The sequence below is a fragment of the Sus scrofa genome, chromosome 8, assembly GCF_054392235.1.
Source record: "Sus scrofa isolate SSC_HxYL_T2T_F1_AM1 chromosome 8, Sscrofa_HxYL_maternal_Yorkshire_Landrace_v2.0, whole genome shotgun sequence".
Lineage (NCBI taxonomy): Eukaryota > Metazoa > Chordata > Mammalia > Artiodactyla > Suidae > Sus > Sus scrofa.
The window spans coordinates 115,682,138-115,695,856 of record NC_139390.1 but is presented as its reverse complement, the minus strand read 5'-3'; the positions used below and the strand labels follow the sequence as shown (position 1 = coordinate 115,695,856).

Below are 13,719 nucleotides of genomic sequence, written 5' to 3'. Positions count from 1 at the left end.
TGTGGGTGAAGAGGTGCTCTTGAAAATGCTAAAAGAGCAAATATGAGGAAGGTTCAGTCTGAGAATTAAAGCTTTTGTAAGAAAGACCATGATGACTAACCAACCCCATCTTCAGTGATAGATGTCTCTGAGTCACCTCTGTTTGCAACAGTGACCCTGATAAAAAGGATCATTGCACACATAACACCCCTTAATCACAAGTCAGTTAGCTGAGCACTTCTTCCCACACGACAGCAAATTGTTGCTCCAGACTCTGTGGGAACAAGTTCTGGACACGAAGTGTTTGTTCTTTTGTTCACTTTGTCGAGCAGAATCCAGTGGGTGGATGGTGAATAAGATCGCTGATGTTTACTTAGTTGTTACACCCCCCGCCCCGGCACCACACCCCACTTTCCTACTTTTTTATTTTTTAGTAATAAAGAAAAGCAAAACCAAAGAAAATTACTAAATGTGGTTTCAGGCACAGAGTGATCTTTTTTTTTTTTTTCAGTGAAGTTAGGGCAGGGCAAAGAGGGTATCTGGAGGAGGTGGGATGCAGTTCTGGCTTAAATGCCCTTTATGGGGCTGGCGTTGCTGGAAGAAGAACTCCAAATGGAGTGAAATGACTAAACTTTCCCAGTCCCAAGGATTATGTGGTGGGAGAAGCCCCCCAGCACTGACCTAACTGGGTACTTCAGGAACATAACATAGGACAGAGTGCATCTGTGATGAGATGTCAAATTTGGAGGAGATGATGATGGTTCCTTTTCTTTTTCTCACCATTCTCGTTACCTGCATAGAAGAGCAGCTTTAAAGGGGAGGACAGGATCAAAGATTTTTGACTTCCCCGATGTACTTACTATACCAGAGAGTGTTGGTTCCTAAACTCTTTATTGAAAAAAAAAAAAAAAAAAAAAAGGAATATGATCCAGTCTCTGTGCAGGTCTCCTCTCTTTCCTGAACGTCGTGGTCTAAGGGGAAGTGGCCCACCCCAGCTCTGGGGTAGGTCCTCATCAGTCAAAGCTGAACAGGGTATGGCATGTGACCTAGTTCTGAGGGGTCGGGGTAGAGAGAGAGAGTAAGAACTTTTCCATTGGATGCTGTGCTGTCTGAATGTGATACTAGGAACCATGCCATGTATTTTGGGACCTTGAGGTCTTTTAACTTGGTTTATAAAATTTACACCCTTGAAAGGGCAAGCTGAAAACTAGAAAGAACCTGGGTCCTTTTTTATGTTGCTGAGTCACTGAACTTATCAGATTGTTTCTCCAGGTTGTTTATCAACCCTAGAACCAATCCATCATCTCTTGTTCTGTCAAATAATGCATTCTCCTTGTTAAGATATTTGAAATTCAGTTTTATTCCTTGCATCCTAAAAAAGTTCCACATTTGTACATTGATGCTGAAATTTTTTTTTTTTTTCCTGCCACATCTGTGGCATATGGAATTTCCTGGGCGAGGGATCGAATCCTCGCCACAGCAGGAGCCACTGCAGTGACAATATCAAATCCTTAACCTGCTGCACCACAAGGGAGATCCCGAAAGTTTATTCTTTAACTATAGCAAAGTCTTTTTTTCCCAAGTTGTTATGATATAGGCACTTTACAACCCTTGGGACTCTGAGGCAACTGGGCTGGGAGGCTAAGCTTTTCTAATTGTAAAAGTGGAGAAGAATTCATTAATTTATTCATTCAGCTACAAATATTTATTAAGCACCTACTATGTTCCAAACACTGTTCTAGAGCTGAGAATACATCATAAGCAAGAGACCCCCAAGTCCCTGCCCTCATAGATAAAATGAAGACATAATATGTTAAATAGTAATTGTAGAGAGAGAAAAAAGCAGGGAAGGAGTATATGAAGTGTCTTGTAAGGGAGTCTTGGATTGAAATTCACTAAGAAAGTGACTTAAGTTTGCAAACAAGCAAGTGAAGGACAGCAGCCATTTGGATTTCTGAGGAAGAGGGTTTCAGCACAGAAAAAAGCAAGTGCAAAGGCCCTGAGGTGGGAGCATTCCTACATGTTCACAGAAGAGTGGTGAGAAAGGTAATGGGGAGCAGTATCAGGTCCAGCCTGAAAGACCAGTCTTTGGACTTTGGTTTTTACTCTCAGTGATGAGGGAAACTACTGGAGGGTTTTGTGCACAGAAGTGACATGCTTTGACTTATATCGTGACAGCTCATTCTAGCTGCTGCATAGAGAGTAAATAGAAGAGCGATTAGAGCAGTAGTTGAGAATGCAACTAGGGGGGCTACTGTAATAATATAGAGAACATGATGCTGACTTGGCCCAAGGGAGGTGGCAGAGGCCGTTGAGAGAAGTGGGTCAGGTTCTAGTTATAACTTAGAGGTAAAGATGATGGGATTTTGAATAGAGGAATTAAGGAAGACACCAAGATTTCTGGCCTGATCAAAGGAAGAACTGAATTGCCAACTCTTGAGAAATGGAAAGAACTGTAAGGAGGATGGGTTTTGACATAGATGATCAAAAGCTCAGTTTTGGACATTTTATCTTGAGGTGCCTCGTAGATCCACAATGGAAGGCAGTTGCATCTACAAGTTTGGAGTTTAAGAGAGCGATCCAGGCTGGAGATATATATTTGAGAGTCATTAACATAATTTAAAGCCGTTAAGATTGGGGGAAAATTATCCTGGGAATGGGTAAAGACAGAAAAAAAGAAGAGTTGCAAAGTTTAAAAGTCAAGTTCATGAAAAGGGGCCAATTAAGAGATTGAGAAGGAGCATCTAGAATGGTTGGAAGAAAATTAGGCAAGGGAATTGTCTGAAAGACAAGAGAAAAATGTTTCAAGTTGGAAGCAATAAACTGTGTCAAATGCTGTTTAGAGATGAAGTTAAATGAAGAGGGAAAATAGATCCGTGGACTTAATGACACGGTGGTCATTGGTGACTTTGGGAAAAACTGTTTTGTGGGTTTGTGAGGGCAACCAGAGGGGGCTTAAAGGGAACGAGAGGAGAGAGATGGCAGACAGCAAGTCTAGGAAGCCCTTTCAAAGAGTCTGGCCAGCAAGGAAGGAGATGGGGCATTGGTGGGGGGATCCAGTGTAGAGGAAATGATTCGTGATGACAAGGTGAGGTGGGGAGATTTGCTAGAGCAACACCTGCTAGCAAGTGTGAGGGGGTGGGGTGTCTGCCTCTGCAAAGTGCGTGAACTATTCATCTGTAGCAATGAGAGAAGGCAGCAGCATGGTGGGTAGACAGAGATGCAGAGATGGCTTCAGTTCTTGCAGTGACGTCAGAAGCCAGGTCCTCAGCTGAACCTGGACAGCGGAAGATGTGTTATAGCTGGAGAAACAGAGTGCACTAGTTCTAGGCAAGGGGGAGAGAGAATGGAGCAGGGCAATACGTGCGATTTGGGCAGCGTGGGGACCCACATGAGGAGGGGACCACCTGTCTGTGGGTCCTGCGCGCTCCTCCAGCTGCATGATTATGAATGTGTACCCCAGGTGGACCAGGGGATGTAACTGTGATTGTGGCCTGCCAAGCGAGGGAGAAAGGAGCAAAGGAGCTTTTGTCAAAAGCTGATTTAGATTACACCCAGGCTACGCCACGTATTAACAACTGAGTCAGACTTTTCTGACTTTATGGTGAATCACCCCACTTGCAAGCAGTTTCTAAGCATCTAGTTAATGATTGAATATTGCTAGGATTTATATAAATAGTTCACAATTTATCCTGCCCCACCTATATAAAGCCAGCAGTAAAAATTATCTGACAGGGTTTGGCCAGTCGAGACTTAGAGGATGGGATAGAATAAAAGCATTTTTATGAAAACAACAGCTGATTTTCCCTTAATAAACCAAACAGTACCTCAGAGAAACTTTGTGCTGTGGGTTCATTTTTGTAGATCTCAATTGTCTTGTTCAAATGAAGTTGAAGTAATTCTGGGTATTTAGCTGGAGGGGCCGAACAGGATGCGGCTGCCTGGGGAGTAGGGTTTAGGGATGTTAGGAGCTTCCCCTCTGCAAATTCCCACACCTGTTCCCAGAGGCCTGAGATGCCCTTGACTTTAAGAAGAGGCCAACACCTCCGTGTCCACAGGAGGAGCAGCAAACTCAAAGGAGGGAAGCCCTTGTGTGTGTGAGGGGGGCGGGGGAGGGGGGACTGCAGAGCGCTCCCTCCCCCCACTGAAAGAGGCACTGAATTTTCTGACTATGGTAATGAGTACAGGACCAGTGTGGCAGACTCTTAAAATTTTTCAAATGCATTTCGCCAGAAATCATGACTTTTAGTATGTACTATCCAATTTTAAAATGGTGACAATACAAAAAATAAACAAAAAAACCAAATGCTAAAAACATTTTTTTTCAACTGCACCAAAAGTTTCTGACTTCTGTTGGAAAGCATTAAAAACCTTTCAAATGCAGATCCTTCTAGGATAAGAGTAACACTTCATCTCATCAATATTTCCTACTAGAGTTTGCAGGAGAACATTTCAGCTTGTGAGAATTGTTTTGAGAGAAAAGCAGAAATACGGTAAATACTTTGTGCTACCGTCTCAGGCCAAGGTTGTTTATGACTGCTTATTGTTCAGATTGTGCACACATGGTTTAGTTTGCTGATCTTCATTATCTTTTTCTATATATTCTCACTTTCATCAGACAGAGATCATGTGAACAGTGAAGTGTTTGTAGAAGACAGAATTTTAATGAAATCAAAGATTGTGTTCTGTCTTTACCTTGACATTACAGTTTTAATTTATACAGATTCAAAACTTCAGTTATTTCAGATTCCTTGAGTTTTCCTAGAATATAGTGATTTACTCCATTTCATTTTCCCTACTTTCAGCTACATGACTTCCTCAGTATTTCTCATTTTGCTGCTGAGACATTTGAATATGAATATATCCTTAGCAATGTCAGTAAACCTACAGAAAGCTCATAGCAAAAAGAGGGTTGCACACTCCTCTGAGTAAGGAATAATCAGAACAACGGGAGTATGAGTATCAGTGATTAGAGCAATTATAGCTGTGACTATTTGCTATTATCCGCCAAATAGTATTCTAGGCACTCTGTCCCATTATCTCTAGCCCTCACAGTATCCTTATTACTTGGAATGTTTTCCTTCTCATTTTCTAAATATGAAACCTAAGATTCAGAAGGAAGAGCTAACTTGCTCAGAGCGTCAAAGGCAACAACAACAGAGCCAAACAAATCCAGGACTCTCTGACTACACCTTGAGTTTCCCACTTAATTCAACAATTATTAATAATTTCTCAAAGTTCCCGTTGTGGCTCAGCAGGTTAAAGACCTGATGTTGTCTCTCTGAGGATGCAAGTTTGATCCCTGGCCTCGTTCAGTGGGTTAAGGATCCGGCACTGCCGCAAGCTGCGGCATAGGTCGCAGATGTGGCTTGGATCTGGTGTTGCTGCGGCTGTGGTGTAGGTAGGCCTGTAGGTGCAGCTCTGATTAGACCCCTAGCCTGGGAACTTCCATGTGCTGCAGGTGTGGCCCTAAAAAGAAAAAAAGAATTTCTCCCTTCCTGGCCCTCATGTGGGTTCACAGATAGAGACACACACACACACACACACACACACGCAGATTAGAGCATTAGAGGTCTGCTAGAAGCAGTGATATTCTAAATTGAATTTCAATGAATGTATAAGAATTAGTTTGAAGAAGTAGGGGAAGGTTAAAGAAGTAGGGGAAGAATATTCTAGGTTATTAACTAAAAGATGTGTGGTGCTTTTAATAAACTGAAAGAAGTTGAATACTTTTGTACTCAAGTTCAAGTTGAGTAGCAGGAGATGAAGTGCTTGCCTATATATTGGAGATGATAACACAGCATTATTATATGGTCAGCTTTGGGTGAAAAATGGAACCTAGCAGCCATGAGAAGGATGGAGTGGAGGGCGTATTTAGAACATGTTAGGACTCTTAACTACTTTGTTCTCAAAAAATTTTTCCTAGGAGAGACTGTTATTTTCTACAGAGAGTAAATTGTACTTGGTGATAAGAGCACGTTATTCTTAGATGGAAGCTCAGTTCAATAACTTCCTTATGTCAAAGGTAAATTATGTACACGTCGCAGGATGTGTTGCCATTGACACTAGCCAGGGTCCTATATCCTAAATAAATACCTCCTAAGAAATAAAGATGGACGCATTGTCAGCAGAAATCACAAATTTATTAACTCTTAAATATATCAATCAGTCATTTACCATTATGGCAAGAAATATATACAGTGTCCCATGGTAAACTGCAGTGTTTCAAAATGATAGAAGATAATAAATGTGTAATTCAATTGTGGTGGAGAGAACAAATCACAAATTCCTCACATCTGAGTGCGGAAGACAAACTTGATCTACGGTAATACTTCAACACCACATGCTAAAAGTGTAAAAAAAGAAAAAAAAAGAAAAACACTCTATACCTAGTCTTTAAAAATACATGTATGCCACGTATAGCCGCTTCACAAAAAGGTAAAGAAATTAAAAAGGGAAAAATGAGGCCATTACTTTTTCACAGATCTCATTGGCAGGTTAACATGGCTCAATACATTTACTGTATATATTTATTTTAAATATATATTGTTTTATATTGTGTAATAATTATCAGAAAAGCTTCAATCCATCTACCATACATCCACTAGCAACAATAGCTAAAGTGATTAGTAATCAACACAGAAAGATAAAATGAGAGAAAAGAGGGAGGGTTTTTTGTTTTTTTGCTTCTGTTTTAAAAATAGGCTTCTGAGAATTGTGCATTACTATTGTTAAAATAATGGTGATGAAGATAATCATGCACTAGAAAGCATTTCAGGGAGGAGAAAAAGCCTCACAGAATTGCATCAACAAAGGAGAAATGAGAAGCACAAAGAAAACAGGGACATTTCCCTTTTCCTTTTTTTTTAAAAAAAAAAAACCCTGGAAAATGCTAACTCAAAATATTACTCTGACACATGAGAGAAGCTGTCAAAGCACAAGTCACGAAGATCAGTTCAAAACATTTAGGAGAATGGAAAACGCTCACAGGCCTCTCTCGGTTCCGAACACTAGCCAGTGATGATTCAGGAGGGGCAGAAGGATGTGCATTTGCACAAAATCCTGATCCACGGCCAATCTGGTACCTCTTGGCAACTGCCCCTGTCAGTAAGACACCGTGCTGGTACAGTGGGAACCCACTTTTATAAGTTTAAATAATTCTAATGCCTCAACACAGTTAGGATCCCTACGTCCAAAGCAGAATTAAAAACCTTTGAACTCTTCTTAACGTCATTTTTTGTGGGCCCTGAAGATGATCAAAAGTACTAGTTTAGCCACCTCTTAGAGGCCTCAGTTTCATTCTGCAAATTTCACTTTTCTCATACACCAGCAGATTTAAAAAAAAAAAATGAAGAAAAATATAAAAGGAAGCAAACAAAAGTAGTAAATAGGCTGAAATGGAAAAGAGCACAGGTTTGAGAAAGAAAAAATTCAATCCAGCGAATTTCACCAGAGCAGTGCGAGTATACCCTAAAGTGATCAAACTCATCAGTGGTGTGAGTTTTTCCAGTTTACGTAGTTTGATCAAAAAACGATATGACTTTAGATAGTAGAACAAACCGACTGATTTTCGCATCCACATTCTTAAGTGATTCTGTCCACATATCAACCCACTTTAATCGTTAAACAGCAAGAAAGCTTTCAGTGAAAAACCATCCATTTCAACCAGGATCACATCAGGTAAATTTTTTTTTTTTGCCTTTTTTTTTTTTTTTTTTTTTTTTGGTTAAACAAACAAGCTAAAACAGATGATCAGCAAAGAGTTTTTAAAAATTTACATTTCTCTTACAAACGGTCATTCAGAGGACGATGATTTTGAAGTCTCTTAAGTCTTGGCATGAACACAAACTGGATGACTAGGCTGTACTCAGAATATTGCGGGGTTTTTTTTTGTTTTTTTGTCTGACCTCCCCTTATTGTCTGCCAACAGTGATTGAAGTTTGCATGGAACATCCCCTTAGAAGTGTAAACAATGTATAGGAAGGAATATATGACAAATGATGCATCACATATGCATTACACGTAGGACCTTCACAACTTCATGCACTCAGAAACATGCATGAAGAGGAGGAGAGGACGGCCCAGGGTTACCATCCAGGTGCCTTGAAAACAGAGAATGCAGAAGTGGCACTGTTGATATTTAGCTGAAAGGAGAAAGGGGAGAAGGGGACATAAATTAAACTGTTTTGCAAAATATAGACGTGCTTTGCCAAAGATGAGGAGGCTAGGCTATGATTTTATAACTCAGCCAAATAACAGATTGAAAATACTATGAATAAGCGATCTTTGCTGGCAATCATTAGAAGAGAAAATGCACAATGTTAAACAATTAATATTGATGTCCTAGTTTAATATTTTATCTTGGCGTTCCCATCATGGCACAGAGGTAATGAACCCAACTAGTACCCATGAGGACGCAGGTTCGATCCCTGGCCTCGATCAGTGGGTTAAGAATACGGTGTTTCTCATGAGCAGTGGTGTAGGTCACAGAAGCCGCCACTCCTAGCCTGGGAACTTCCATGTGCCGTGGGTGTGGCCCTAAAAAGACAAAAAAAAAAAAAAAAAATTATCAGTTTTTCCAGTCAGAGCTAAGGTGGAAATAGTCAGGGGCTCAGGTTTCAATCGCATGATTAAATCTAAATCTACAGGTTAAGCATTTGCTTTTACCAAATTAATAAATGAATAGTATTATTGGGTTGAAAGAGATGAAAAGTTTAAGTTCATCCTTTAGCTTTTATTATTCTTAGCCTCCACTTGAAATCAAACCCAGAAGTCAATTTTACAGCTTCAAAAATAGGGAAAATGTGATTTTTCTTATTTAATTTGGAGCTTGTCTTTCTTTAAACCAAAAGCTGGGAGCACTGTTTCTTCAAAGCTCTGACAAGGTTCTACGCCTTGAACAGGGAAAAAATTTACAACAGTACCACACATATCTGAATCCTTCTAATCCAAGTTAAGAAACAAATCTTAAAAAACAACACAGGCATGAATTTAATTACAGTCAACTTTCAATTATCCTCTGGAATGGGATTTAAAACCCACTTTGTGGGTTTTAAATTTCAGCTTGACTTCTTCCTCGTGGTCAAATACCATTATACTCGGTCAGGCACAGCAAATTAATTTACATATTAACCTTAGCCAAGCATGGAACCAGAGCTGCAACCTCTTGAAAAACAGTGCGACACTAAAGAATCCTAGAGTCTGGATAATTGAGAGTTGCCTGAATTGACCGGATAGAATTGACTTTTGAGGTGAACACTCCAGGAGATTCTGAAATGCCACAACCCATATGCTGAAGATAGTGTCTTCTCCGTGCTTATTATCTTGGAAATAAGGGTTATGTTACAAAACGATGCCAAACGTTAGACTCAAGAGCTCATGCAAAAATGCCATGGATTTTCAAAGACCTTGTTTTCATTGAATATAATGCAAGAGAAAATATCCTCAAAGGGAAGAAAAACAGCCATGCAGCTATTCAGTCATTAGCTCCAATCACAAAGTATCACGGAGCAGAATGTTTACTTACAAGACCCATATGTGAATGGTTTTCAGGCCTTAGATGTTTTGCCACAAAGAGGTGCTTCCTGAGAAGTTTTCTTTCCCATTTGGAATACAGGATGGCCTATTAAGAGAAGCCCCATTTAAGCCACCTGGCATAAAAGGAAGTTTTCTTAAATAGGCTCTATCCCATAAACACTTTGGGAATGGCAGAAAACCCTAACCTTCCAGTACTGTATGAATGAAATCCCTTCGGTATTAACTGGTAATTTGTGCTGTACCTCTTTGGGGTAAAAAAACAGAAATGCACAAAAATGGGTGTCTTCACTATCATTACATTCCTCTTGTCTTTCTCTTAATTACATAGGTTGACCTTCTTTTTATTTTTCTTACTGACCCACTTTTTACAAATCTAACAGTGATAATCTACAGTAAGGCTATGAGTAGGCCACTGAAAACCACTGTGGTGGGATTGTATAAAACTAAGACATTTTGATTGATTCTCTGGAGTTGAATGGCTGTTTATGTGACCATGACTCTCCATCCCACGCCTCCCCGCCCCACCCCACCCCACCCCTGATATTAATAGGTGATCCAGATGAGAGTCTGGAAGGAGATCAGCAGTGCGCCAAATTTCTACTGAGTCTGAAACCCCTTCTTGTGTCCATCTCACCCCACTTTATCAATGCAACCTTTACTCCAGCTGGAGCCAGCCTTCCTTAACCGTGATCCTCTACCATATGAAACTAACGTCTGATATTGTGCTTTTCCTCATGATGCTCCTTGAACTTGGACCATCTCCCCTTTGTTCTTTCTATCCTTCCATTTCTTCAAATTGTACTCCTCACTTAAGACCTTGTTCAAAGTTCTATCTTTTACATACTGTATACTTACCAACTGTTATTAACAGTGTGCTACATTGGTCATTCATTCCCTCTGCCCTGAAGTTGATTATGAAATTGTTATAATAGTTTTATAATTTTTCCTTGGTATTAGAGATAAGCTTCTTTCTAAACTAAAATATAAGTTCCTTAAGGGCAGTGTCTTTTACCTTGCATTTTATCTGGCACAAGTTAAGCATCTAGGTGATGAGCGATAAATCGACCAGAAGAGCAAATATCTGAGGTAGAGTAGTGTAATGAAAAAGATGCTGAAATATCTAATACCTGATTTTAAATGCTGTATTTCATAAATTTCTCCTAGTATTTATAATTGAGCATCAGTAGAGCACCACTAGCAAAATCTATGAAGTTCCTGATACCATATGGTATCTGCAGGGGATTAATTTCAAAACTCCCCAGGATACCAAGATCTGCAGATGCTCAAGTCCTTATATAAAACGGTATAGTGTCTGTGTATAGCCTACTCACATCCTCCCCTATACTTTAAATAATCTCTAGATTACTTATAATACCTAATACAATGAATATACTATGTGAATAGCTGTAAATACAATGCAAATGCTATGTAAATTTGCCTGCATGGCAAATTTAAGTTTTTGGAACTTACTGGAATTTCTCCAACCCTGGAAATTTTTGATCTGAGCCTGGCTGGATGTGTGTGAGGAAACCATGCGATAAAGGGAGTTGACGGTATTGGCCATTTTAGAAACCTCTTCCTATTTCTCCTTCCGCCCCTTTGTCTGCCAGTTGTGACAATGACATCACAGGTATTTTTCCATATGAATTCCCCTTGATTTTGAGAAATCATCTTGTTAGGGTATTCTTTAGTTCCTACCTAAAACTACTGTCTACTCTTTAGGGCAAGTCCCAACCCACAAATGGCTAGTCTGATTGATCTTTCCAGAGAAATACAGACTGCTTCTTATGAAACATTAATTCCCACCAGTGTAAGTGACCACTAGCATTAAATAATGTATGCCACACTATTAACAATGGAATAAGTAAAAGACGCTGACCATGGGTATATTAACAAAGAAGCTGACAGCCTGGAAATATTTACTTGATGGGTACTGTTGGCGACCCAGAGCGATGAAAATGAACATTCTGCCACTTTCCATCCCGGCGATGCCACACACGTGTCTCTTCGGACTGCATTGTTTTTGGCATTCCGCTGCCATCCATGTACTGTGTGAGCCTAATGTACGCTATGCAGGCAGCATCGTCACCTACCAGATGAACGTGGGGGTTCAGGATAATAGTGTGGATTGGTTTATTGCTTTTGGACAAAGCTGAAAGAGAACAACATGGAAAACAGAATTTAGTTTTTATGTAAAGTAAACCAAAACCAATAATAACATCGGTTGGGACCAATAAATGGAATGCTATTCACTCATTCAGCTATTAATTAAATGTACTAGTTGAGTGTCTTGTGCTCTGCAAAGTATAAAGAAGGAGAGAAAGAGCAGAAGTAGATACAGTCATTATTTTCTTTGATTTCCTTTGTAGCTAAATTGTATGCCACTCTGAAAACTTTGGGGGCAAAAGCTGGAGAAACATATTTATTTTTAATGGGAGGTGTTCGAAACAAGCCATAATGCAAACAGAGACGGAGAGAAGGGCTGGCGCAGGTGCACAGAGCAGTTCCTGTCTTTCAGTGAAGGAACCGCTGGGGCAGTTGACAGATATCCTGTGGTCTTGTTCATTTTTTCGTTAGTTGGCGAAACACATGGGATGGGGATATATCAAGTATCAAGCATGGAGACTGATAAACCAAAATAGTCTGGCCATGGTGTGAATTTGGTTCTCCTTCTCAGCCTGTGGATCCTTATTTAGCAGCATCCATCCTATGTTAATATGGTTGTGGTCATCCAGAAAAAACAAAAAATTTGGCATTGGCCATATAGCCTGATTCCAATCCTCTAGCTCATTTCTTTGATTGAGCAGCCCTCACTAGGCTCCAGCCTTTGTTGTTTTGACAAGAGCTTTTTATTATAGTTATTCAATGACTAAGAGATGTGAAGATTTAGTGCAGATAATTGACTGATGATGTTACTCTCTTAGATCACTAAAACAGACTGAACTGTTTTATGTATTATCCAAACATGCTCCCCATTCTCAGGAAAGAGCTGAAGAAATTACTTAGTGCTACAGACAGATAAAAAAAAAAATCCCATTTCTGAAGATGTATTTATGGAAAGCAATGATGTATGGTGTTTATGCTGAGGTAAGTTAAAATATTAAAGGGTTAACTATTAATTCTTTTCCTAGAGGTGATATGATGTCATTCGAGAGTCAGTTAACAGTGCTGAATGGAACACAGAATACGAGAATATTTACTGAAGCTTTGTTAAAGCCAATTTATCTTTGTCTGCTTGCAAATGTCCAGTGCATATAAGAAAAAGCAATTCATTAAACATATCTTAATGTAAAAATCCATGCCAAGGCAGACATTCTCATCAATACTTGAAATTACGGGACTTGAGCTTGATGGTCCTGATTATTACTGCAACTCCTCTTTAATTCATCAAAATCTCACTGCAAAAGGTGAATTCACTGTCTGCATGATGCAGACACAACATGATACCTAATGTCTTTAGATGTAAGGAAAAGGAGAAGGATAAAAGGAATTTCTGATTTACGCTTTTCTTGGTGACCTGAAGTATTTCTGCAGGAGTTTTCTTTGGTCACTTTCTCTGAAATGTGGCTGTTTCCTCTGAGACCATGAAAATTCTTGGAATCTAAATTGAAATATTTACCTGATTACTAATCTTCATTTACATTTTTCCTTCAAAATGAGCACTAATTATGCTTGAAAGCACTCCTGGCATACTGTGGTTTCTTTAATTCTTTCATATATAAACAATGTTTTATGAAAACCTGAAATAATTCAACACTTTTTTAGGTAACTCATTTCAAAGCTTATATTATATATGTACATTTACTGAGAATTCTATGAGGTGCATTTAATCAATATCACTTTTTATATAAAATGAGATTTTTCAAAACATACTAAAATTTTTAAGGCTGTTAAGTTTTTCAATTTCAAATATAAAAAAGTATGATATAAAATTCTGGACTAAGGTAAAAACTCTCATAGCAAGAAATTGCTAAACAATCTGTAAATATGGGGGAAATTCAAATAAGTTAGAAAAGGCATGGTGTTAAATTTAGAACAAATGTACCATTTTCAAAGTAGAATCGATGAAAGTCCATTCCTTCCACTAAATTACCCAAAGCTTCAGGTTCAAAAGCAGTAAGGCCTGGGTCACAGATTTTTCTGTAAGGAAAAATAAAAACAATACCTGGGTTAATATATTTTGTTGTTTCACACATATCCATT

General features: G+C 39.1%; 1 protein-coding gene and 1 long non-coding RNA gene across 51 annotated transcripts in view; one reads left to right on the top strand and one right to left on the bottom strand.

Annotated features, from left to right (window-relative positions):
* The window catches only part of LOC102167944 (uncharacterized), a 101,255-nt gene that overhangs the window by 55,951 nt on the left and 31,585 nt on the right, over positions 1-13,719 (top strand). The window lies entirely within an intron of this gene.
* CAMK2D (calcium/calmodulin dependent protein kinase II delta) overlaps positions 6,104-13,719 on the bottom strand; it is a 308,158-nt gene continuing 300,542 nt past the window's right edge. For 19 of the 50 annotated variants that reach the window (XM_084970995.1, XM_084971003.1, XM_084971021.1 and 16 more), the window contains 4 exons: positions 13,562-13,656; positions 11,440-11,668; positions 9,506-9,601; positions 6,104-8,123 (listed from right to left, as the gene is read on the bottom strand). In XM_084970995.1, coding sequence (XP_084827121.1) covers positions 9,535-9,601; positions 11,440-11,668; positions 13,562-13,656 — 391 coding nt within the window. In that variant the 3' untranslated portion in view covers positions 6,104-8,123; positions 9,506-9,534. 50 annotated transcript variants of the gene reach the window in all.